This window comes from Taeniopygia guttata, chromosome 30, assembly GCF_048771995.1.
Source record: "Taeniopygia guttata chromosome 30, bTaeGut7.mat, whole genome shotgun sequence".
Classification (NCBI taxonomy): domain Eukaryota; kingdom Metazoa; phylum Chordata; class Aves; order Passeriformes; family Estrildidae; genus Taeniopygia; species Taeniopygia guttata.
In genome coordinates, this window is record NC_133055.1 from 7,065,160 (window position 1) to 7,090,101 (window position 24,942).

The window sequence follows — 24,942 nt, forward strand, 5'->3', positions numbered from 1 at the left end:
GCATCTCTGCAGAAAACTCTGCTGGGACATCCTTTAGTTCCTTTAAAGTCACTGAGAGTGCAGGCCCTCATTGACACAGTCTGTGGGTACAGGGAAGGTAGAGTGAAACAAAATGAGAAATGGCACAAGGAATGGCATTTATTTGTGGACAACATTAAATGTAAAACAAAGACTTCCAAGATGAAACCAACAAGAAGTATCAAATATGACTTTTGTTCAAAGTAATTTGGAGAAATTGGCCAGCAGTTTAATGTCCTTGAAAGCATCCAGTCATCAGTGTCGACACTGCAGCCTTGAGCTCCTGGTTCCTCAGGCTGTAGATGAGGGGGTTCAGGGCTGGAGGCACCACCGAGTACAGAACTGACAGGGGCAGATCCAGGGAATGGGAGGACATCAAGGGGGGCTTCAGGTAGGCAAATATTACAGTGCTGACAAACAGAGAGACCACAGCCAGGTGAGGGAGGCAGGTGGAAAAGGCTTTGTGCCGTCCCTGCTCCGAGGGGATCCTCAGCACAGCCCTGAAGATCTGCACATACGAGAAAACAATGAACACAAAACAACAAAATACCAAACAGGCACTAACAGCAATGAGCCCAAGTTCCCTGAGATAAGATTTGGAGCAGGAGAGCTTGAGGATCTGGGGAATTTCACAGAAGAACTGTCCCAGGGCATTGCCATGGCACAGGGGCAGGGAAAATGTATTGGCTGTGAGCAGCAGAGCATTGAGAAAGGCACTGGCCCAGGCAGCTGCTGCCATGTGGGCACAAGCTCTGCTGCCCAGGAGGGTCCCGTAGTGCAGGGGTTTGCAGATGGACACGTAGCGGTCGTAGCACATGATGGTCAGGAGGGAAAATTCTGTACCAAGGAAGAAGATAATCAGAAAAAGCTGTGCAGCACATCCTGTGTAGGAGATGTTCCTGGTGTCCCAGAGGGAATTGTGCAGGGCTTTGGGGACAGTGGTGCAGATGGAGCCCAGGTCGCTGAGGGCCAGGTTGAGCAGGAAGAAGAACATGGGCGTGTGCAGGTGGTGGCCGCAGGCTACGGCGCTGATGATGAGGCCGTTGCCCAGGAGGGCAGCCAGGGAGATGCCCAGGAAGAGGCAGAAGTGCAGGAGCTGCAGCTGCCGCGTGTCTGCCAGTGCCAGCAGGAGGAAGTGGCTGATGGAGCTGCTGTTGGACATTTGCTGTGGCTGCACGTGGGCACCTGTTCATGGAGAAAGGACAGGGACAAGTCAGGAGAGGCTGCTTGGAGCCAAACCTGGGCCATTCCCTGCAGCCTGTCCTGCTGGAACTCACCCACCCTTGTTCCTGCTCTGGGAAAACCTTCACCCAGGTCCCTGCCTGAGCTCCAGTTGTGCTGGCTGAGTGTGCCAGGAGCAGCCAGGCCTGTGCGTGGGGGCTCTCGAGGAGCCATCCCTGCCCTGCTGCCCTGGGTTTGTGGCAATGTGGCAGAGGGACAAGCCTGGATATTTAGGAGCTGGGCTCTGCAAAGGTGATACTGCTGCTGTCCAGGGCTTAGGAGGGGCTGAAGGCCCTTTGGGAGGCTCCCAGCAGAGAGACTGACCACCCAAAGTCACAGTTCTGGAGTCTCTGTAAATGTTCAAACATTCCTTTGATGATCCTGTATTTCCCTTTCTGCTCAGAATGTTCTGGGATTCTGGGATTACAATTCCTGTTCTGCTTCTCTCATCCCCCTGTTTTCTATAATCAAAAGAGAAAAAAACCCCTTGCAACAGTGTTAGAACAGTAAAGTAAAAACCAGAGCTTTATTGGAAGCTTCCAGGTGTCCCAGTGGGGATGGGGCACATACAGCCCCTGATTTCAACAATTATTAGGGTTAATTAATTACGATATTTAACAGGAATATCCAATAGGAGATTCAGTTGCCTCAATTACACACCCCTGGCTCAGCGCATTGGACTAGGTCCAAGGGCTTTTTTGTCCCTCTCTTACTTATGACTGCTCAGATTCTGGTCAAAAACCAAAGTGTTCTTCTTGTAGGTCCTCTTCCTGATAATTAGACTATACAGTATTTCAGGAATGTATTTAGACAGTCAGCTTATGTTTGTAAAATCTAAGAGATAGTGAGAAAACATAGTAGAGACAGCTAAGGATTACAGTTACATAAGTACATAATAGTAGTTTAATAGAGCTAATTAAGAGTTTAATAGAGTTATGTAACAATTCTCTATTTATAATTATAGAATAGAAATTTACAGAGCTACATATATATGAAAAATGTTTAAAAAGCAATACACTTTTTGTCATCACCCCAACTTTCCCATCCTTCTCCAAGCCGGAAATTGAAAATACTCTCAGGAAAGCTCCTGACCTTTACAGCAATCCCAGGCTTACCTTCTTTGGGAAGTGCCCTCCGGAGCTGTGCCCAGGCTGGTCTGGAGCTGGGAGCAGCCCTGCCCCACCCAGCCCCTCTCAGCAGCAGCACCTGCCCTGCTCAGGGTGGCTCCTTCCCCCCACAGCTCCTGGCCAGCGCTGGGAGCAGCTCCAGGGCCGGCTGAGAGCTGTCCCTGGCAGGCAGCAGAGTCCCTGGCCCAGCACAGCGCCCTGGGCTGCAGGACCCTGCTCTGCAGGACAGCCCTGGGCACCCCTGGCTGCTCTGCACAGGAGATGAGCAGAGAATGCACTCACAGGGGCTGTGGGCATTGGGATGTTCCAGCTTTAGGAGATCGCTCCAGGAGCTGCAGCTGCATTGTCCTGCAGCCAGAGGTTCCTGTGCCAAGGGCTGGCAGTGATTCTGCCCCAGGCACTTCTCAGCCCTTCCCAGCCCTGACTGATTGAAGCTCTCTGTGCCTCTGTGCTGTGCCTGGGCTGGCTGCAGGCAGTGCCCCAGCCCTGCTGGGCTGGGAGAAGAGCTGCTCAGCAAGAGAAATGTGCTTTTGAAGCTCTCCTTGGTTACCAGGATCACCCTCTGTGCCAGGAGCCCGGCCCAGCTCAGCAGCACAGACACAGCACAAGGACTTTAATGACCCTCTGGGGCTTTGTGCTCAGGCCCTGAACATCAGGCCCTGAGAGGGAGCTGCAGAAACCTCTCCAGAACTCCAAGTCAGAATCCAAGTCCAAAGTTTCTTGGACTTTTAATGGGTCCCACTGAGGGACACGACTGAGAAAGTGTCCCCAGGCCCCAGGCAGAGCAGAGAGCTGGAGGCACTGATGACAGGTGGGGACAAAGAGAAGCCAAGTCTTGGTGCCCTGGGGCACAGCAGGGTCTGTGCCACCAAGGGCTGGGAGGAGACACCTTGTCCTGAGGCCCTGGGGCCTCCTGGCACAGCCCCAGCCAGGCTGGGCACTGTCACCCCCTGGTCCTGCCCTCAGCATCCCCCCTAGCCCACATCCCAGTGGCCTCAAGGATCTGCTGGAAGGAGTCCCTGGGGAGCCTTGATCAGGAATGGCCCTGGGGGCTCCTTCATGCTCCCAGGGACTGCAGGTTTTTCAAAGGACTTTAGGCTTTGGCTTTAGCCTTGGAATCTCTGAGAGGTTTGTTCAATCCTGGCCTCCAATTATCTGCTGTAATTAGTCCCTGGAGAGGCTTTGTCAGGAACAACACACATTGGGGCTCATTAATGCTTCAAGGTACTTCAGTTATTTTAAAGTACTTGGTGTTTCTCTTTTGATCCAGACTCTGAGAGGTTTTTGCAATCATGGCCCCAATTATCTGCTCTAATGAGTCCCTTGAGAGCTTTGTACTGACACTCAGTGGAGCTCATTAATACTTTGAGATACTCAACTTTTGTAGGGTACTTTAGATTGTCCTTTCCACACTGAGAGGTTTTTGTGCCATTTTGAGCCTCTGAGAGGATTTTGTGCCATCCTGGCCTCCAATTCTCTCCTCCAAGGAATCAATGAGGAGCCTGTGCTGGGGATGGACCTCAGTGGGTCCCATTTAATGCTTTGATACAATTTGGGTGTTTCCTCTTGACTTTGACTCCTGGAAAAGTTTGTCCAATCTCCTCTCAGGCCCTGAGGTTCCAGGGCTCAGCTCCAAATGCACCAACAGGGGTCATTAGGATAAAGCAAGTCCTGACAAACCATGGCTGTGCCTTGATTTCCCTCTGATCTGGGGCAGTTCATTAGGAAGATTTCCTTCTGCAGTTATTGAGAAATATTTTGAAGAGCTTTTAGGAAATATGTATTCCTGTTTTAAAGGGTGTCTTTTATTACTCTTCTTATTATACAATATGTGATTGCAGCATTCAGTGACTGATACTGACCCAGGGACACTCCTAAGGAGGTCTGGCCTGGTCAGAGACACTGTGCCTTGAATCTGACCCAGCGTGGACAACCTTGCTCCCCGTTCCCCAACCCCATCCTGTCTCTCTTCACTCCCCTGGGACCTGCTTTGCTCAAAGAACTGGCTGTGCACAGCCAAGGAGGGTTTCTCCTTCTTTTATTTTTGAAGTTAACTAAACTCCTGAGTTTCCCCATTGAAAACAGACACCCTCCTCAGGTCTGTGCCAAGCCGAAGGTGCCTCCAAGACCACTACAGCTGTGAGGGTGGATCATCATCCCAACCCGCACTGGGCCATTGCAAGGGGCTGTGTCCATGGACACTGCACTGACCAGAGTGATGGGTTTGGGTGCCATGGCAACGCTCATCAGTTCAGGTTTCCTTGGAAACCACCCCAAGGAGTCATTTCTGCAGCCAGGTTCCATGGCCTGCAGAGCTGTTGCTGCATTCAGCTGCCATGGCAGCCCTCAGGACAAAACGGTACCGGGGCTGTTCCAGGTACAATTGCAGTGACACTCGTTGGTGTCACCAGGTTCCACAGCAACAGCCACAGGGACGCGTTCCTTGGTTTGGTGCCGTGACAACCAAGGCCTGGAGCTGCTGTGATGGTTGTTTGCCATGGACACCTGCCCTGGGCCCCTTGCTCAGGGCTGGTGTCACTGGAGCTGGGTCTCTGGGAGCTCCAGAGGTGGCTGTGGAGCATTGCCTGTGCTGTGCCAGGGACTGGCAGACACTGCTGGGCTGGGATAGAGGCTCTGGGGGGATTGGGGTTCCAGGGCAGGGCAGGGCTGGGGTTCCAGGGCAGGGCAAGGCTGGACCTTCCCCTTCCTCCCCGACATACAAAATGTTTCCAGCCAACAATCTCCTCCAGTCTGTCACAACAGGCAACGTTGGAAGTGGAACCCCAATTCCGGCCATAGGCACCTGGACAAGAAGGACAGTTCTTTTCCATAGGAAGGAAAGCCCAGAGCCCCAGTGCTTGGAAGGGAGGTGAGAGTCTCACTAGGCCAAGGCCAGCCAGAATTGTCAGTAATGGCAGATTTTTCTGGGACCAGCCTTTGGATACAGGGAATTTTGGAGGTAGAACCCCAGTCTCAGCCATGGGCACTAGGAGAAGCTGGAAAGTTCTTTCCCATAGGAAGGAAAGCACGGAGCCTTCCCCAGTGTTTTGGGGACAGATGAGAGGTCACCCTCATGAAACCATTGCCAGCCAGACTTCTCCTGGCAATATTCCTATGGGAGCAATCCCGGGATAAAAGGAAATTTGGAGGTGAAATCTGAATTCTGGCCTTGTGTGCCTGGAGAAGAATGAGAGTTCTTTTCCATAGCAAGGAAAGCACGGAGCCCCAGTGCTCCAGCAGCTGATGAGAGGCAGCCCTTGGCATTCCAACATCAGCCAGACCTGTCAGGGGCCCCTGGGAGGCCAAGCCAGCCAGACCTGTTCCATATTCCCTCAGTTCTATGGGGCCCCACAGTGTCCCAATGGTCCCTTGCTTCCAGGAGGCCCTGAGGTGTCACAATGCCCCCTTGGTGACACCAGGCCCTGAAGGGTCCCAATGGTCTCCATGGTTCCATCAGGCCCCACAGGGTCATAATGGTCTCTGGGTCCATGAAGCCCCGCGGTGTCACCATGGCCCCTTGGTTCCATGGGCTCCAGTGGTGCCACAATGATCCCCTTGGTTCCATGAGGTGCCCACAGTGTCACAGTGATCCCCATGGGAAGGAAAGAACCGAGCTCCAGTGTGGCAAGGGGCAGCCAGAGTTGATGGTACTGGCAGATTTTGGCTGGGAGCAACCGTTGGATATAGGGAATTTTAGAGGTGGAATCCCAATTTCAGCCATTTCTGTGTAGATAAGAAGGATGGTTCTTTTCCATAGGAAGGAAAGCACAGATCACATGTTTCAAAACAGAAGAGGAGAGAGGTGGCTCCTGAGAGGCTGAACCAACCAGACCTGTTTGTCCTGGCAGCTTTTATCATATGGAATTTGGGAGGAGGAATTTCAATTTTGACCATGGACCCCTTGAGAAGAAAGAAGGTTCGCTTCCATTCGAAGGAAGGCACAGAGCCCCAGTGTTTCTAGGGCAGGTGAGAGGCAGCTCCCAAGAGGCCAAGGGCAGCCAGACCTGTCTGTCCTGGCAGCTTTCACTTGGGAGCACACCTTGGATGTACAGAGTTTTGGAGGTGGAATCCCAGTTTTGGCCAAGGGTGCCTGGTCAGGATGGAAGGTTTTTCCCTATAGAAATGAAAAACACAAAATCCAAGTGTTCTGGAAGAAGATGAGAGGTGGCCACCCTTAGGCCGAGCCAGCCAGGCCTGTCTCTCCTGATACTTTTCATCTAGGGGCTATCCTTGGACACAGGGCATTTTGGAGGTGGAATCTCAGTTTTGGCTGTGGGTGCCTGAACAGGAAGAGGAGTTCTTTTCATTAGGAAGGAAAGCACAGAGCCCCAGTGTTTCAGAGGCAGATGAGTGCCAGCCCTCAGGAAGCCAAGGCCAGCCAGACTTGTCAGTCCTGGCAGCTTTTGTCTGGGAGCTATCCTTGGATATAGGGAAATCTGGAGGCAGGTCCCGAGTGTTGGCCATGGGTGCCTGGTCAAGAAGGATGTTTTTTTCCCATAAGAAAGAAAAGCACATGATTCCAGTGTTTGAAAGGAAGATGAGAGGTGGCCCCCGAGTGGCCAAGCCTGCCAGACCTGTCTCTCCTGGCAGATTTAATCTGGAAACAATCTTTGCAGTTAAGAAAATTTGCAGAAGGAATCCCACTTTTGGCCACAGGCCCCTGGAGGAGAAGGAGAGTTCTCTCCCATGGGAAGGAAAGCCCAGATTTCCAGGGCTTCAGGGGCAGATGAGAAGCAGCCCTCGACATGCCAAGGTCAGCCGGACCTGTCAGGTGGTCCCCAGGAGGCCCAGCTAGCCAGACCTGTTCCATGTTCCCTTGGTTCCATGGACCCCACAGTGTCACAATGGTCTCCTTGGCTCCATGAGGCCCCGGAGTGTCACAATGTTCCCCTTGCTTCTGCAGTGCCACAATGGCCCCGTGCCATTGGATACAGGGAATTCCATTCCATTCCATACAGGGCTTCCATGAGCCCTTGCAATGTCACAATGGCTTCGTGGTTCCACAGAGCCCTGATGTGTCACAATGGCCCCTCGGCTCCGTGTGCCCTCGCTGTGTCACAGCGGCTCCTCTGTGACACTGCGGCTGCACAAGGTCACCATGGACCCTTGGTTCCTTGGGGTCACCGAGTTCACAATGGTCTCCTTGATTCCATGAGGCAGCACAGTGTCACACCGGCCCCTTGGTTCCATGAGGATCTGCAGGGTCACACAGGTTTGTGACATTTGTCCTTGCTGCCCCTCACATCCCCCTGCCCCACAAACAGCCCCGAGCCACCCGTGAGGGACAGGCCCTGCTGTGCCAGGCTGGGCTCAGGGCTTGGCCTTTCTGCTTCCCCCAGCCAGCCCAGGCCTTGCTCAGCATTGCAGTTCCCTGCTCTGAGCCTTTGGCTCCCTGCAATCCTGGCCTCAAGGATCTGCTCTCACCAATCCCTGGGGAGCCTTTGGCAGTCCCTGCCCTCACTGGGGCTCAGTGATGCTCCAAGGGACTTGGAGTTTTGCTCCTGACTCCTTGAGCAGCTTCTTCACCCTTCTCTCAGTGCCTGAGGGTCCTGGACTCAGTCCCAAATCCATGGTGGGGATCATCAAAATACAGAAAGCCCTCACGGATGCTTTGACTTCATTAAATTGTTTTCATCTCTCCAGGGCTTGTGCAGCTGATTGAAGTCAGTTTGGAGTTCTTGTAAGGAGGAAGATTTCCAAGTGCACCTCATGACCTTTTTTCCTTCAATCAAATGTGTATTTTTTTATTTTCCAGTTCAGAGAAGAGCTGATAGAAGCATTCCCCAGGTGATCTTGACACTGAAGTTCTCCTTAGGAGGTCTGGGCATGTAGAAGAATGAGTCCCCTGAGGACTGACCCTGTTTTGACAAGCTGCTCCTCACCCCCAGCCTCACCATGTCTGAAATCGCCCACCTGGCACTGACATCCCTGTGCCCTGCAGCAGAACCTTGTCCCTGAGCTCTGCAGCTCCATGTCCAAGCCCATTGCACTGTGTCCCACCTGCTCTCCTCAGGGCTCTGCCTGCACACAGGCCCAGGAGAAGTTTTCCTCTTGGGAAAGAAAGAATGGAAAAGCCTGAGCAGGTTTCCTAAACAGCAAACCCCACTCAGGAGCCACCTGCTCAGTACAGGCTGCCTGGAATGGTGTCACCTTTCAACAAGGAACAGTGTGGCCAGAAATGATCTCTGGAAGCAGACATCTCTGAGTCTCCCAGTTAAAATCTCTGTCCCACTCCTTTCCCTGGATCTCTGTTTCAGATGGAAGCTGCTGGTGCCATCCTCACCTTTAACCTCCCTCTGGAATGCAAACAGGTGTTCCCAGGTGTGTTAAGCAGGATTTGCTCAATGTTTCCATAAATCTTTTGTGTCCCCCATGGAAGGAAGGGGCCATTTTGGCACTGAGGGGGTGACGTGGAAGCAAGGAGACAATTGTGACTCTGGGGTCCCATGGAACCAAGGGGCCATGGTGACACAGCAGGGCCACGTGGATCCAGTGGTCCATTGTGACACTGTGGATCCAAGGAGACCATGGAGACACCCCCAGAACCTCATGGAACCAAGGAGTCCATGGTGACCCAGCGGGGCTGCATGGAGCCAATGGTCCATGGTGACACTGCCCATCCAAGGAGGCCATTTGGACACTGTAGAAGCTCATGGAGCAAGGTGGCCATTGTGACACTGAAGAACTTCATGCCACCAAATATCCATGGGGACACAGCAGGGCATCATGGAACCCAGGAACCGCTGTTGGCAGTGCGGAAACTCCTGGAACCAGGGGCTGTTGTGGCACTGCAGCACCAACACAGCTGCTGCACCTTGTCCCCTGCCCTGCACAGCTCCTTGGGAGGCACGGCAGGAGCAGCACCCTGGGAGCCTCGGGAATGCCCCTCTGGGATCCGTGGCACACACTCCCAGGGGCTGGAATTCCAGTTCCCAGACAGGAAAAGATGTTCCTGCCCTTGAAGGCAAAGCTTTTATGGAAGAGCCAAAAGCCAAGTGCAGCAGGATCCTACAGGGACATTTCACTGCCAGCCTTCATAACTTCACCCATGGTTGTCATAGCTCATGGACTGGGAATTAAATCAGGGCAGGGTGTTAGGTGGGAGCTGCCCTGGGTCAAAGGAGACACTGAGAGAGAAACAGAGCAGGCAAAGGAAGGCAGGAGATAAAGGAGGTGTTTGGTTTGGAATGACAGGTGTCTGCTAAGGAAGTCAGGGGCCTCCCCTGAAATGGAAAAATGTAGACTCTTTCTTTCTGAATTGTTATAAATTTGAAATAAAGGGGGGCTCTCAGGTAAAAATATGGGAGCAGGAATAGCAGTATTTTATCAGGGAAGAAAATAAAAAGATAAAATAAACAATGCAGTAAACGAAAACAACACTGAGAGAGCCAGAATACATCCTGACACTCTGTTGGACAGGGTGTTGGCCGCAGTCCAATTGGAATGGTGGCTGCAGTCCTCCTGCAGTGTCAGGTGTGGTTCTGTTGGAGAAGTGATCCTGTAGAAAAGGGTGTCTTCTTCTGAAGGGGAAGAGGCAGCTGTTCCTCTGAGAAATCCAGCCCAGAAAAAGCTTTGTTGGTGGGCCAGACTCTCAAGACTAGATGCAGGTAGGAATGCTTGGCTCCTCCCTCTGGGCGGAGCATCTCACAATGGGATGTTACAGTTCTTATCAGTCATGCAGTGACATTCAATAGCCCATTATCAGCAGATGTCTCCCCTGAGGGAGGATTGATTGTGGAAGAGATAAGGAAAAACTGCCCACTTAACACAGGACAACTGCCATACAGATGGCAAATAGAACACATCTTGCTTTTCAGTCTGGGACAGGAGGTCACAAACAAAATCAGCTGAGAAGGCGGCACTCTGAAAAGCAAACCAAAATTGACAGAAAATGAATGGAACAGAAATCAATAATTCTGGAAGTTTTATTTATTATCAAAATAAATCACGACCACCCAGACCCACACAATCTTAATCCCACAACCTCAAATTTAGATCTCACTTCTCCCGATCTCCTTCCAACCCCATCTCACCCTAGAGGCTGTGGAATTGAGTAATTTTTGCATGGGACTGAGGTGGGAACCAGCCATTTTGAGGTGGGATTGAGCAATTTTGGGGTAAGATTGTGGGGTTTCCAGTGGGATTGAATAATTTTGAGATGACAGAGCAATCCACCTTGGCTTTTGGAGTGCAAAGATATGGAGAATACTACCAGATATCCCCCAAGAACCCACAAATCCTCCAGAATACGTTCCCAAACCATAAATCCCACCTCAGATACCTCTTAAATGATGGGACTTCTGACATCTCTGATCAATACTCTTTTTTGTCATTTTTCAGGTGTTTTCAAGTGACAAAGACAAATCAGAAGAAAATTAGGGTCAAACCAAAACCAGAGAGCCCTTGAGCATCCCCTGGGCATAAGACAAAACAAACTCAGCAGAAATTAAACTTAACCCTACATAAAATGCCTTGAGGAAGATTTGCTCTTCCCACAAGTCTCTTGTGATGGAAACACAAACAAATCCCAAACATTAATAAACCAGCAGCAGAATAAATTCTGTGGCAATTCCAAATTCCATCACTTCCAGCACAGCTCTACCTCAGATGCTGGCAGGTTCCAAAAAAGAAATATGGAAATTTGGCCCAATACAGATTATTAAAAGGAAGGGAAAGCTCTGTGGAGCTGTCACAAAGGTGACGGGAACGAAAAAATAATGATTCTCATATTTGGAAAAGCCCCCAAGCCTGCGAATTCACTAATTATTCAGGAGTTTAGATACTTGAGCTGGGCTTCTTGTAGGACTTTAGTAGCCTTGTGTTCCTCAACTTGGGGTGACTGATTCTGGTCAGTTTCACTGGTATGATTTGCTCCCTTTCCTCCAGTGACTTTAACGAACTTTTTAGGGAAGGACAGGAATATATTTTCTTTACACTGGCCACCCACAACAGCCATTTTCCTCATAAGTTCTCCCAAAAGTTCCTCAGAGGAAGCTGCATCCAAGTTTCCAAGAGTTCCTCCAGAAAGAGGCAGAACCTCCTCAGAGGAGGGACCCATGCTGTTGTCAAAGGCACTTGGGGTCAGACAACAGTAGTGCCATGAACTCACTGTGCAAATAAATGTTTCAAGCTGGTTAATAAAATTGTTAGAGAGATGCCTCTGCCCCAACTAAGGTGCAAAGGTCACCAAATTTAAGTGGATTTTATTGAACAGTAAAAGTGAGGTAGAGAAAGAGACGGAAAGAAAGAGAAAAGGGGGGAGAGCAAGGGAGTGACAGGGACAGAAATCTCCCCTGGGACAGGACAAGTGTGACATTGTCCCCTGTGTGCGTGTCCTTCCCAGGGTGGGGGTTTTACACCTGAGCCAGTTTGGGTAAGGGGGGTGGTGTTCACCCCCCACCCCGAGCAGGGATTGTCTCACTGTTTCAGGTTACAGTGTCAGATGTAACCAAAAGTGTTTTCAGTCACCATCTCCATAAACTGTTATCAACAGGTGGGGCAGTGTTCTTTATCTCTTCCATGGCTCAGCCCTGATAACGCCCTCCAGGGACCATCTTCTGTTAATGGGCCATTGAGTGTCACTGCAGGGCTGATAAAATTACATCATCCCATTGTGGGATGCTCCGCCCAGGGGGAGGAACCAAGCATTCCTACCTGGATATAATCTCACCCTTGCAACACCACGACTACCTTGCCTACTGGATTCCCAGAAGACAAGAGCTCCATAACCACCACTGGACCTGCAGAGGAAGACCAGACCCTTCTACAGAATCACCGCTTTGACAGAATCACGTTCATCACTCCAGCCGGACTGCAGCCACCATTTCATCAGACTGCTACCACCACCCTGAGCAACGGGGTGTCAGGTTATATCCTGACTGTGAGTTTAAACCAGTGTTTCTGTATCATTGCCTTGATCTTAATTTTCTTAGTCAATTGTCATTCTGGCTTAGACTCTCCCCCTGGTTTGCCTTCCAACCAGGACAAAACTGAATGTGCTCATCCCTTGTTTTCCTCCCAAAACAGGATTTCCCATTCCCAAACATTCGCAAGATGGAGGAGGAGACGACGAGGAGGAGGAAGATGCCCCAGGACCCCCAGGCAGGTGAGGAGGAAGTCAGTGCCCCTTTCCCCCTCTCTCCTGCTCCATCTCCCAGCCCAGCACAGCCCCCGGCTGCAGGACAGCCCCGCTGCCGGTGCCCTCCTGCCGGGGACGCACTGGAGGAATCTATTTGCCCTTCCCTCTGGCATGAGGCAAATCCCATCCTCTCCTTGTCCTTCCTCCCCCAGAGCAGGAGCTGAGGATGGAGACCATGGAGGACAAATCCCCATGGCAGAACCTCATGGAAGAGGCCGATTTGAGCGGATCCACAGTGCAGGAATCCAACGAGGAAAACCCCTGTCAATCGTACAGGAGTAGAGGCTGCAAACCCAGCCCAGGGTGCTCCGAGGAGGAAAGACCCAGCCTGTGCCAGGAAGGTGGGCAGAGCTTCAGCCAGAGCTCGGAGCTGGTGGTCGTTGAGCAGCATCATGATGGGGAGAAGCCCTACAAGTGCTTGGAATGTGGGAAGAGCTTCAGGCAGAGCAACACCCTGATCTGCCATCAGATGATCCACACCGGGGAATGGCCCTACAAGTGTGGGGAGTGTGGGAAGGGCTTCAGCTGCAGCTCCAAACTTGTCTTCCACCAACGCGGCCACACTGGGGAGAGGCCCTATGAATGTCCCGAGTGTCAGAAGAGGTTTCAGACCAGCTCTGAACTCCTTGTACATCAGCGGATTCACACGGATGAGAGGCCCTTCCGCTGCCCTGACTGCAGGAAGGGCTTCAAGAACAACTCCACCCTCATCAACCATCAGCGCATCCACACTGGGGAGAGGCCCTATGAGTGTGGGGAATGTGGGATGAGCTTCAGGCAGAGATTCAGCCTGAACTGCCACCAGAGGATCCACACCAGGGAACGGCCCTATGAGTGTGGGGAATGTGGGAAGAGCTTCAGCCAGAGGTCCCACCTGATCATCCACCAGAGGATCCACACTGGGGAGAGGCCCTACGAGTGTCCTCAATGTGGGAAGAGCTTCTCCAGGAGCTCTCACTTGACCAGACACCAACAGAAGCACCGGTAAGGGAAGCCCTGTGAGTGCCCCGACTGCAGGAAGACCTTCGTGCATTGCTCCAATTCCATCCCCCATAGGAAGACCCATGTTGGGCAGAGCCCTGGTGACCCACATTCCCAGTGATCCCTGCTGAGAAGACACCTGTAAGGTGGTTTCCACATTCTCCTAGTTTCCCATAGGCACCTGGATGAACACAGAGGCAGGAACATCCATAAGGACACTGATCTAAACTATAAATTCATTGGGAGAACGTGATTTGTTGACTTTACACCCCCAGAAATATCACCTGCTCTGTCAAGTTATTCTGGTGGCAGATCAAGCAGCGCTGCATGATCTTGGAGGTCGTTTCCATCTAAATAATTTCCTTCTTCACCCAGTCTAAACAACCAAAACTGGAGTGAAAATAAAGAAGTTAAACTAAGATATCTTAACCTGCACCATTTACCAGGATTTGGGGGTCAGTTTGGGATTGGTTGAAGGCCATATTTGGGAGAATTTGGGTGTTCTGAGGTTGTCAAAGCCAGAAGACATAGCCATAATCACAGAGGTGTGCTGGCAGAACATGTCCACCTGAGCTCACCTGTTCTCCAGGAATTCTGGTTGTCCCAGTCCCTGGCCTGCGTCTCCCCATTTGGGATGTTCTCCCAAAGTGCCCAAATCGCTGCTGAAGTGCCTGAGCTGATCCTGGCTGTAAATGTTCCTGCCCACCAACCTCTCCTGGTCAGTGCCATGGGAGGTGGAAGTTTAGGGGCTCCTGAGGGGACTGGGAAGGGCTTCTGTCAATCTTGTGGGCATTTGTGGTGCTGGGAGGAGGCTTGGCAGGGTCTGTGAGGGAGGTTTGGGTCCCTGACAGAGCTGTGTGGCTTGCAGGGAATTTGGGCGGGTCTTGGGGGAGATGGAGAAGGGGTTTGGTGGTTCTTGAGGACATTTATCTTGTAGGGAGTAGCTGGGGAGTCCTGGCTGGGATCTGTGGGGTGGTTTGAGGAGTCTGAGAGTGGCTGTGGGGTTGGGAGGGGGTTTTTGGGTAGTCATGATCCCCCAGAACCCCAAAGCAGCCACCAGACCTCACCTGCCAAGATGCTGCTGGAGGTTGGTGGCTCCATGTTGGGGTTCATCCTCCTCGCTCTGTAGGAGAAGGTGAGGGAGGGGTCCCCGGGGGCTGTGTGTGGCCCCCCCCCCCCCCATCCTGGTTTCACCCCCTTGTCCCTCCCCACAGGGCTCCTGCTCCAGCTCCTGCTCCCCCAGAGGGAATTTGGGGAGGGGCCAGAGGGGGTGCGCCGGCCCCGCCGGGGCATGACCCCGGCCCAGCCCCTTTGTTCAGCACCAAGCTGGGCTCGGGGCTGCAGGAGGAAGAGGCCGGTGGGAAGCAGATCCTGCAGCTGGCACAGTGCTTGGGGTCAGGGCAAGGTCCTTCCCTGCACACCTGGCTCAGGTGTGACCCTGCCCAGGCAAGGGAGCGGCACATTCCCATTCCCTTGGATCAGGGCTGGGAGCAGCATTTGGAGCAGGGACATGGAAATCCTGGAATGACTGGGAGCACACTGCGGGGGGGAATTATTCCCCCCCTCCCCCCCTTCTCAGGCCGCCCTGCCAGCTGAGAAATGCTCACTGGGCCTCGGCCTTGGACAGCAGCCCCTGGGCTCAGCTCCTCTGGAGCTCATCACAAACCCTGTCTGCTCCAGGCACTGCTGCTGCCCAACCAGCTCCTGGCTGCTTTAGGAGCAGCCCTGGGAACTGTTTGTGTTCCCTCAGTGGCACAACATCCCTGTTCTCAGCCTGCCAAAGAAAGCTGCTGATGCCAAGTGCGGCCAGGGTGAAACATGGCTGGGACTGAAGCCCCTCTCTTGGGGCCTTACAAACAGTGCTCCAAAAGGAGCCCTTGGAGCTCTCCTGGGCCAGTGACTCCCTCTGAGTGGGGCCTCTCCGAGCCGGGAACTCTCCCGTTTGCTGCACTCGGGGGATCCCGAACAATGAGGGAGCCTGGGCCGATCCCCCCACTCCTCCAGGCTCAACCCTTCCCTGCTGGGGAGATGCCAAAGCATCCACAGGGAGCATTTCCCTGCCCTCAGGGGAATTTCTCAGGTGCCCTGCACTGACTCTCTGTGTCTGTGTGCACACAGGAGTGCCTGTGCTGGGGAAATGTGGCAGAAATGCTGTTCTCGGAGGGCTCTGAGTGCCTTGGGTAACTGAGCCAGTCAGGCCTGTAAGTAAGGTTAAATCAAATGGTCTAAGTGACACTGTAGTCCCCTTGATTCCATGAGGCCCTGCCATGCTCTAATGGCCCCTTGGTTCCAGTGGGTCCCAAAGTGTCAGAACAGTCTCCATTGTTCCATGAGGCCCCACAAAGTCACTGTGGTCCTCTTGGTTCCACAGGGCCCCACAGTGTAACAATGGACTCTTGGCTCCATGAGGTGCCACGCTGTGTCACAATGGCTCATGGTTCCATGAGGCCGCACAGTTTAACAATGGTCCCTTGGCTCCATGAGGCCTTGCTGTGTCACAATGGACTTAGGGTTCCATGAGCTTTCCTACTGCCAAAAACAGTCTCCCTGGTTCCACAGTGTCACCATGGTCCCTTTGTTCCATGAGGTTCCATAGCAGAACCTTGGTTCCATGGCCACCTTGGTCCTGTGTGACCTTGCAATGTCACAATGGACCTGTGGTTCCATGAGGCCTTGCTGTGTCACAATGGCCCCTTGGTTCCAAGAGGTTTCTCAGGGTCACAATGATCTCCTTGGATCCGTGGTGTCACAAATTGTTGGGAAGGGTAGATAAATATGATTAAGAACCACAATGGTACAGCCAGGACGAATATAACGCCCCCTACTGGCTGGACAATTACCCTCACCTACAGCGGGGTCCAAAAGCCGAATGGATTCTTCCATCTCACCCCCCAGAATGTATGGTTCACCCCACATCTGTAACCCTCCCCTGAACCATCAGGTGCCTGTGACCCCATTGGCCCAGGTCCTGTTCCAGCCCACCCTGGAGCCCCCTTTGATAAAGGCTCTCCGGGGGGCTGGACGTTCTCTTGGATCTTCCCTTCTCCTCCTGGAGAGTCCTCCGGGAGTCCCTGCTCCCCTCTCTGTCTCTCCCCTCCCCCATCACCCGAGGCCCAGCCACGTGCTGTGTCTGGCAGCTCGAGGCAGGGTCACAATGTATCCTGAATAAACCTCATCCCCCAAGAGCAACCAAAGAGATCTCGCTTGAATCTGTCCGTGGAATACAAATATACGTCGTTACAGACTGGCGCCCAACTCGAATACGAACCCACGGTGACCTGCAACTGCACCCGTCTGGATGCTTTCCAGCTTTTCTACCTGTAGGACACCTTTCCATGGACACTAACTAAATAACCAGGTATTTCCTCGCCATCGTGGTCGCGAGCATGGCATTTTGCTGCTAGGCAGTGACGAACCGGAGCTCTTTAAAAAGTCCCGAAGCCATCCTACAGCTCAGCGACTCGTTACATAGTAGCGAGCTCTTACAGCTCTTCTAGGCTTTCTGGCCGTTATTCTCCAAGCACAGGCGATCGCCGCGATTCCGCGGCGACCCAAGGCTTTGTGACGAGACTTGCCGCGCCACGCGGCCACGTACACAAAGCACAGGCGAGCACTGCTTAGCACTGCCCGCGCTGAAGCTCTGGAGAAACCCCGCGGTGAGCCCTCAGCACCGACTGCAGTAAACGTCAGACCCTGACAGAGGACCCCGCTCCTGCGACACCGAGGTGAGCCACACTGGTTTAAAAATGGGACAGTCCCACTCTGCAGCTGATTGAGATCTCTATAAGCAACTTAACCACCTCTTACGTAGCCATAATAGTAATTTGCCTAAAAAAGAGCTACGGAAACTCCTAGAATGGATCTTACTTAAGTTCCCATATGCCGAGCGCTCTGCTGTGTTTTGTGGAGACTTTTGGGAGTCCGTGGGACATACACTATTTAACGACATTTCACGGCGGGACCCCTATGCTTGCGAGTTATTTCCTGCTTATAGAGTGTTAGCAGAGCTCTGCGCTTCTCAAAAGCCGCTAATAGCAGCCAAACCGCTCCCCGCCGTGGCTCAACTATCCCCGCCGGACTGCCCCCCCACCCCGCGCTGCGGCGAAAATGCCGGCGAGGCGGCTGGCGACTCGCCGGTTTCTGAGCGACCGGCGCTCCCCGCCGCAGCCGCCCCCCCCCCCCCCCGCAACCCAGAACCCGCCCTTGCGGCCACCTCCTCCCCCCCAAACCACTCCGTGGGCCCCGCCTCCCCCCCGCCCGCCCCTCCAGCATTGCCTGTCCCGGCTATGATGGCTACTATAGCCGAACTTTTACAAAATCAAACAACAGCCATTTTGCAAGCACAAACCCAGTCAATGGCTATTTTGCAAGCACAATCTCAAGCGTCAGCTGCGATTTTGCAAAAGCTGCAGACGCTCGCCTCCGCAGCCGCCCCCCCAACCCGCCCGGAAGTCCCCTGGTCCGGCGAACATGCCGGCCATGCGCCGGCCCTGGGCCGGGCGGCCCCCACTCCCGCGGCCCCGCCCTCCCTCCCGCGCAGTCCTGACCCCGCCCCCGGGGCCGCCGCCTCCCTCCCGCGCGGTCCGGACCCCGCCCCCGGGGCCGCCGCCTCCCTCTCGCGCGGCCCAGACCCCGCCCCTGCTTCCACCTCCTCTCCCTCGCGCAGCCCAGACCCCGCCCCCGCGGCCGCGGCACCGCCCGTCCTTCCCAGAGATGTCCCGGCACACAGCGCCGTACCCCCGCTGCCCGCCCGACTCCTGGACTCGCGGCCGGCCCCCCCGGCAGACGCAAACCCGGCGTCCCCACCCCACCCCCCCACGGCGCCGCAGCCCCTGCCTCTGGCTACAGAGCCCCTTAACCCCCCACCGCCGGCACCACTTCCTGGTTTGCCGAAACCATCATCATATCCCTCCGCATCCCTCCCTCCGCCGGATCTACAGACTGCCACAGCACCCAAAGCCACAGCTGCCGGAAATCCTTCCGAAAAGGCCAGTCCCCCACAGGTGCTGCTGCCCACGACCTCCACCCCCCCTGCTCCTCTGCCTCAGCTGGCAGCAGCCCCTGCCTCCCACACTAGCAGCTCCTCACCACACCCTGACGGAGACACCATGCCTCAACAAGGTGAACACAACAATGTGACTGCAGCTTCTACAAACAAAGGACAGACAGAGAACTATGTTACCCCTGCAAACCCTAACCTTTCTATCTCAGTCTCACCAAATTCTCAACAAAGTGCCAGCAATCTTCAACTGAAAAACTGCCCTGAAATCAAATATAATAGCTGCAAAGACAACCGTCTGCATCCCCAAGCCTTGCAAGTGCTATTCAGCCAGCGAACAGCTGTCCCCTCTCAGGAGGTGAAAGAAGTCCTACCAGTACTCAAGGACAGTGGTATCTCCTCTTCCTATTTTACACCACTGTTAAAAGGTACCATAGAAAAAACACGCCAAACCCTAAAACACAACTTACATCTAAAGAAAGGGGGAGTAGATCAGGCTACACCTCAAAAGAGGTTGAATAAGGCTCTATATGCTCACAATTTTCTAAGTAGCTCTGCAGGAGAGCCTCGCCTCCCAATTTATAGACATTTCCTGAACACCAAAAAAGTAAAAATAAAAGGGCACCCCCCAGCTTTACTCAAAATCTTAGATTCAGGACATATACAAGGTCCACACAGTCTTCTAACGTGGGGGAAAGGTTTTTCTTGTGTTTCCACAGGTGGACGACTTAAGTGGGTCCCAGGAAAGAACGTGAAGCCTTACCATGCTCCGAAATCCGCTGACACCCCCACACCAGACAGTTCCTCTACAAGTACAAGCCAAGAAGCCAACACCCAGACCTGAACCACGCTGCGTCATCGAGAGAAAAATGGACTTTCTATCGTTTAATGCATGCATATTGTTTTTGTTCTTCTGTTTCAGTTTTTATATTGAAGTTTTACTTGTAATTCAACCAAGGACAAATGCCGAGTAGCTTTAGCCAAGCCTGCAAGCTCTAAGACCACCTGTATATCTAACACAAACCCTAACAAACCTTTTTCAACCCGTTTAATTATAAGACCTTTTCCAAAAAAATTCTGACAATGCCTCCCCTACTATAATCAGTAAGTTAATAACAATAAGGTCATCTCAGCTATACAGTTTACTTAATAGTTTGAGCCTTGCACCTTGGCTAAAGGAACTCTGTAAAATAAGCTTGACTGTTTCAGTAGCAATAAGTATAGTTCTAGTAACAATACCCTGTACACCTCCAAGTGTGCAGAAAATAGTTGTTAAATCAATATTTAATATTTCAAATGGTTCAGTGGAAAAAGGGGAGATGTTGGGAAGGGTAGATAAATATGATTAAGAACCACAATAGTACAGCCAGGACAAATATAACGCCCCCTGCTGGCTGGACAATTACCCTCACCTACAGAGGGGTCCAAAAGCCAAATGGACTGTTCCATCTCACCCCAGAGAATGTATGGTTCACCCCACATCTGTAACCCTCCCCTGAACCATCAGGTGCCTGTGACCCCATTGGCCCAGGCCCTGTTCCAGCCCACCTTGGAGCCCCCTTGATAAAGGGTCTCCGGGGGGCTGGACGCCCTCTTGGATCTTCCCCTCTCCTCCTGGAGCGTCCTCCGGGAGTCCCTGCTCCCCTCTTTGTCTCTCCCCTCCCCCATCACCTCAGGCCCAGCCACGTGCTCTGTCTAGCAGCTCGAGGCAGGGCCACAATGCATCCTGAATAAACCTGATCCCCCAAGAGCAACCACAGAGATCTCGCTTGTATCTGTTTGTGGAATACAAATAAACGTCTTTACACTGAACCAGGAAAGTTATCCACCACGGAGAGACAAGGACATCCGAGTTTAGACCAAAGCCAATTTTATTAAGTGTACCAGGTGTTTATACAGGGATTTACTTCTATGGTGCTTATATAGGGCTCTGTTTTTGGTAACAATTTCCCATTGGTTACACATTCTTTGTAACATCCAGTAACCTGGGAACATTTATCTTATCACAAAGTCTCACACCATGTTGCTTGGTCACTCCTTGCCCAGAGAGACTTAAACTGTGTCTGTGTCTCCCACAGTTTCTGCTCAGTCAGGCCTCAGATATCGGGCCCCTTTATCAGCTCCATTGCTTTACTCTCTGTTTTATTCCCCATACGGGGGCACCAGGGCTCTGCCCAACGGGGGTCACTGGGGATCATCCAGCCCGGATCCTCCCATGGGGGATGGAGCTGGAGAAGCGCACCAAGCTCTTCCCTCACTCTCTTCCTTCACTCCAAGCTCTTCCCTCACTCCAAGCTCTTCCCTCACTCTCTTCCCTCACTCCAAGCTCTTCCCTCACTCTTTTCCTTCACTCCAAGCTCTTCCCTCACTCGGGGCACTCACAGGGCTTCCCTTAGTGGTGCCTCCGTTGGTGCTGGGTCAAGGCTGAGCTCTGTGAGAAGCTCTTCCCACACTCCCCACACTCGTAGGGCCCCTCCCCTGTGTGGATGCGCCGGTGCACGGTGAGGCTGGAGTTGTGCTTGAAGCCCTTCCCGCAGTCGGGGCAGCGGAAGGGCCTCTCCTCTGTATGAATCTGCTCATGTCTGAGGAGATGGGAGCTGGTCTGAAACCTCTTCCCACACTGGGGACACTCGTAGGGCCTCTCCCCTGTGTGGATGCGCTGGTGTTTTCTCAGGGTTGAGCTCTGCCCAAAGCTCTTCCCACATTCCAAACATTTGTAAGGCCCTTCCGCGGTGTGGATCACCTGGTGCTCAATCAGGTGAGACCTCTGTCTGAAGCTCTTCCCACATTCCCCACACTCGTAGGGCCTCTCCCCGGTGTGGATGCGCCGGTGCACGGTGAGGTTGGAGTTTTCTTTGAAGCCCTTCCCGCAGTCGGGGCAGCGGAAGGGCCTCTCCTCTGTGTGAATCCGCTCATGTAGGAGGAGATTGGAGCTGGTCCGAAACCTCTTCCCACACTCCCCACACTCGTAGGGCCTCTCCCCAGTGTGGATCCTCTGGTGCACGATCAGTTTGGAGCTCCAGCTGAAACCCTTCCCACATTCCAAGCACTTGTGGGGCTTCTCCCTGCCATGAGACTTCTCCACCAGCTCCGAGCTCTGCCCGGATCTCCGCCCGCCTTCCTGGCTCAGGGGGGCTCTTTCCTCCCTGCAGCTCCCTGGGCTGGGTTTGCAGCTCCTCCTCCTGCAGCATCTCCGAGGGTTTTTCTCCTCCTCCATCCAGACACACCCAGGGAATGACAAATCCTGGTTTGGGGAACAAAACAAGAGGAGAGCACCTTGGACTGGAGGTTCCTCCTTGCCCAAGTTCATCTCAGGAAATCATTTGGAATCTTATGTCTGTAAGAACCTCCAAAACACCAAGATTCAGCCCAAAAATCCTACAAACTTCCAAGATACAGATCAAAAACTCCCCAAACATCACAAGTCAGCAAAAACCTCCTCCAAAACATAAAGATTCAGCTGCCACATAAAACCAAATCACCAACATTTAGCCCACAAAAGCTCAGAAACACCAAGATTCACCCCGTGAAAATCCTGGATCCCCCTCCACAGTCACCTGCTGCATGTGGGGGGAGCAATGCTCCTGGGGCTGGGGGGAGGCTGCAGATACAGGGAGGGGTGGAACCTTCTGCTGCTTCCTCTTTCTGCTCCTTCTCATCCTCCTGTGTCCCTCCTCTTCCTCACACTCCTCTTCCTCCTGCTATTCCTCCTTCTCCTGCACAATCCCACCTTCTCCTGCCACCTGCACCGTTTGAACATTTTGGTCCTCAAGCCTGCTTCTCCTTCCCTTCTCCTCCTGCCCCCAGGCCCAGCACCCACTGCCGGCTCCCTCTTCCCTCCAGACCCACAGCATCCCAGCCGAGGGGCAGGGATGGAGCTGGGGCAGGTCGGGCTGGGGCAGCGCTGGGCTCTCGGCCCCTCCCGCCCGCACTCGGTCCCCACTGCAGCCGCTCCCGCCAGGACAGCGCGGGGGGGCCCGGCCTTGGCGCTGCCCCACTCCCACCTCCCCAAATTCCCCTCGGGGGGCGATGGGGCCGAGGGGGGGGCGCAGGTGGGGTCCAGGTGGGGAACGCGGGGAGCTGCGAGTCTGCCTGGCAACTGGTGAGTCATCAGCGCCGCGGGCTCTGATTGGCTGAGCTCTGCCTGAGGGCTGCGCCTGCAGCAAAGAGGGGACACCCTGCTCCAGGGGGGATGTCCCACAAACGGGGGACCCCCATGAAAGGAACAAGAGCAAAGTGTCTTTACAAACAGATGCTCTGAATCTGCTCGGAGATAGGGCCAGGAACCTGTTCATGAGTAAGTGACAGGAGAAGCCATCGGTTTCAGAAAATGTTATCAGTTGATGACACAGACTGCTGCTCAGCCAAGGCCCTGCTCTATTCATGAACTTCCAGAAGAACAAGAAAGACTTGACAAAGCCATGAATATCATTTGCTATATAAAAGCAGGGAGCATATTAAGGGAGTATGTAGCAGGTGGATTGGGAAGTCTGTAGCTCTCAAGTGCTTCAGCCAATAGGGAAAGCAGAGGGAGATGTGGTCATGAGAATTAGGATTAAAAGGAGGCTGTGTCCTCCAACAATTGGAGAGATCCCATGGGGAATGTTCCATGGCCTCTCCCATTTTTAGGAATGAAATTAGTTTCACAGGACTTCTCTGTCAGCTTTGTGGACAGAATCCTCTGGTGATGTCAATTTTCCCGCACACCCTGGGGCAGGGAGTGCAGCTGAAGGTGCCTCACCCACTTTGGGTGATTGGCTCCCTTGGCTGGCGGCAGCACCGGGGATTGATTGGGGACCCAGGAGTGACCAGGAGACAGACGAGTGACACATCAGGGGGGTCTGTGAAGAGTCAGCAGGGAGAGAGCACTGAAAATCTCATCAGTGAGTGCCCTGGGATCTTCGGGGAGTGAACATGGCAGGGCACCCATGGAGGGGAGAAAAGGGAAAGCCAGGGAGGGGTCCTGGCCAAAGGGAGGATGATCCCAAAATGTCTCTGAAGGGTCCCTTGGGAGAATGCTGAGGTAGTTTGCACATTCCCCCAGAGGTAATTAAGGACATGGACACCCAGGGGGGCAATAAGAGAAGGGGAGAAGGGATTTGGACAACAGGGGATGGATGGTGTTGGTGTGCTGGGAAGGGATCAGGTGAAGGGGAGTGTGCAGCAATATGGTTCAGGCAAGAAGCAGCAGGAGGAATCTATGTGGTAAGAAAAAGGATGATGGAAAAGAGGAGGAACAGGAAAATATTCACGATTGGGATGTTTTTCAGCAGGGTCTTATCCTGACAATTTGCCAGCTGATACATTGAATTCCCAGTTTCCAGGAGAGGAAAAGCAGGAGGTCAGGATGTCAGGGGTTTCTCTGTGGTGGGCAGCGGCAGCAGCGGGCGCAGAGGTGCGGGACCGGGAGCAGGGCTGGGGGCCTGTGGGGAGCTGCGGGGCCGGGCCGGGGCTGTGGGGCAGCCGGGGCTCAGCGCCGGGCGCTGCCTGAGCCCACCAGCCCCGGGCAGGGCCGGCAGTGGCCCCCGGCCCCCAGGAGGCTGCGGGACGCCCCGGCCGCTGCCCGGCCCCGGGGAGCTGCCGGCCCTGCCCGCCGGGGGGGCCGCCTTTGGACACTGCGGCAGGACAGGCACTGGCTCTGCCATCCGGGCTGTGCAGGGGACCCTGAGCACAAGGAGCAAAACAAAGGAACATCTGGGAAATGCAGAGTGCACATGGATGGGTCAGGATTTTCTGTGAATGATTTGGCTTGGGTCCCTGCAGAAAGGAAAGATTTTGCAGAAAGCTCAGCAGCTCTCAGAGCATGAGCACCCACAGGCAGTGACCGGGGCTGCAGGAGTGGCAGAAGAAGGCCCTGCAGCACTTGGGCAAAAAGGCACAGCAGCTGAAGGCAAGGAGGGATGAGCAAAAGGCCAAGCTGAAGGCAAAGGCCATGGCAGAGTTCCCACAGCCCCTGAGGGACCAACCCCAGGGCCCAAGGGGGCCCCAGCACCCAGGGGACGGCGTCGGCCACAAGCACCTGGCAGAGGCATTGCCCTCCTGGCCAGGGCAGAGCCCACCCAAACAGCCCCTGGGAAGGAGTCAGGGCTCCAGCTGCAGCCCACAAGGACACTGCAAGCACAGACAGCAGCACCCTCAGGAGGAGCGAGTCCACCCCTGCATGGACATGGATTGTCAGGGCTCTCTGAGCTCCCATCCCACCGGGGACCCACCACACTGCAGCCCTGGAGAACATTCAGGCTGCGTCTGCATCCAGAGGCGGCCTCTCCTGATGGACACAGGGGCCTCTCCATCCACTCTGAATCTTACACCTAAGGAGGGGAACATTGTAAAGGAATGTTTTCATTATAAGGGAATAACTGGGAAAGCTGAGGTGGTGTCATTTGTTCAATTAGGAGCTGTGGGGGATAGGTTTGAAATAAACCAATTTCTTTTCTTCCTACTGTGATTGTAATTAA

At 53.6% G+C, this 24,942-nt stretch overlaps 2 protein-coding genes across 2 annotated transcripts in view; both read right to left on the reverse strand.

The window, feature by feature from the left end:
- LOC140680999 (uncharacterized) overlaps positions 1–24,942 on the reverse strand; it is a 206,132-nt gene that overhangs the window by 132,293 nt on the left and 48,897 nt on the right. The window contains exon 5 of the mRNA XM_072919905.1: positions 21,049–21,429. Coding sequence (XP_072776006.1) covers positions 21,049–21,429 — 381 coding nt within the window. The remainder of the gene's footprint in view (positions 1–21,048; positions 21,430–24,942) is intronic.
- Positions 248–1,180, reverse strand: LOC140680904 (olfactory receptor 14A16-like). The gene has a single exon (XM_072919807.1). The coding sequence runs from the start codon at positions 1,178–1,180 to the stop codon at positions 248–250; it is 933 nt and encodes a 310-aa protein (XP_072775908.1).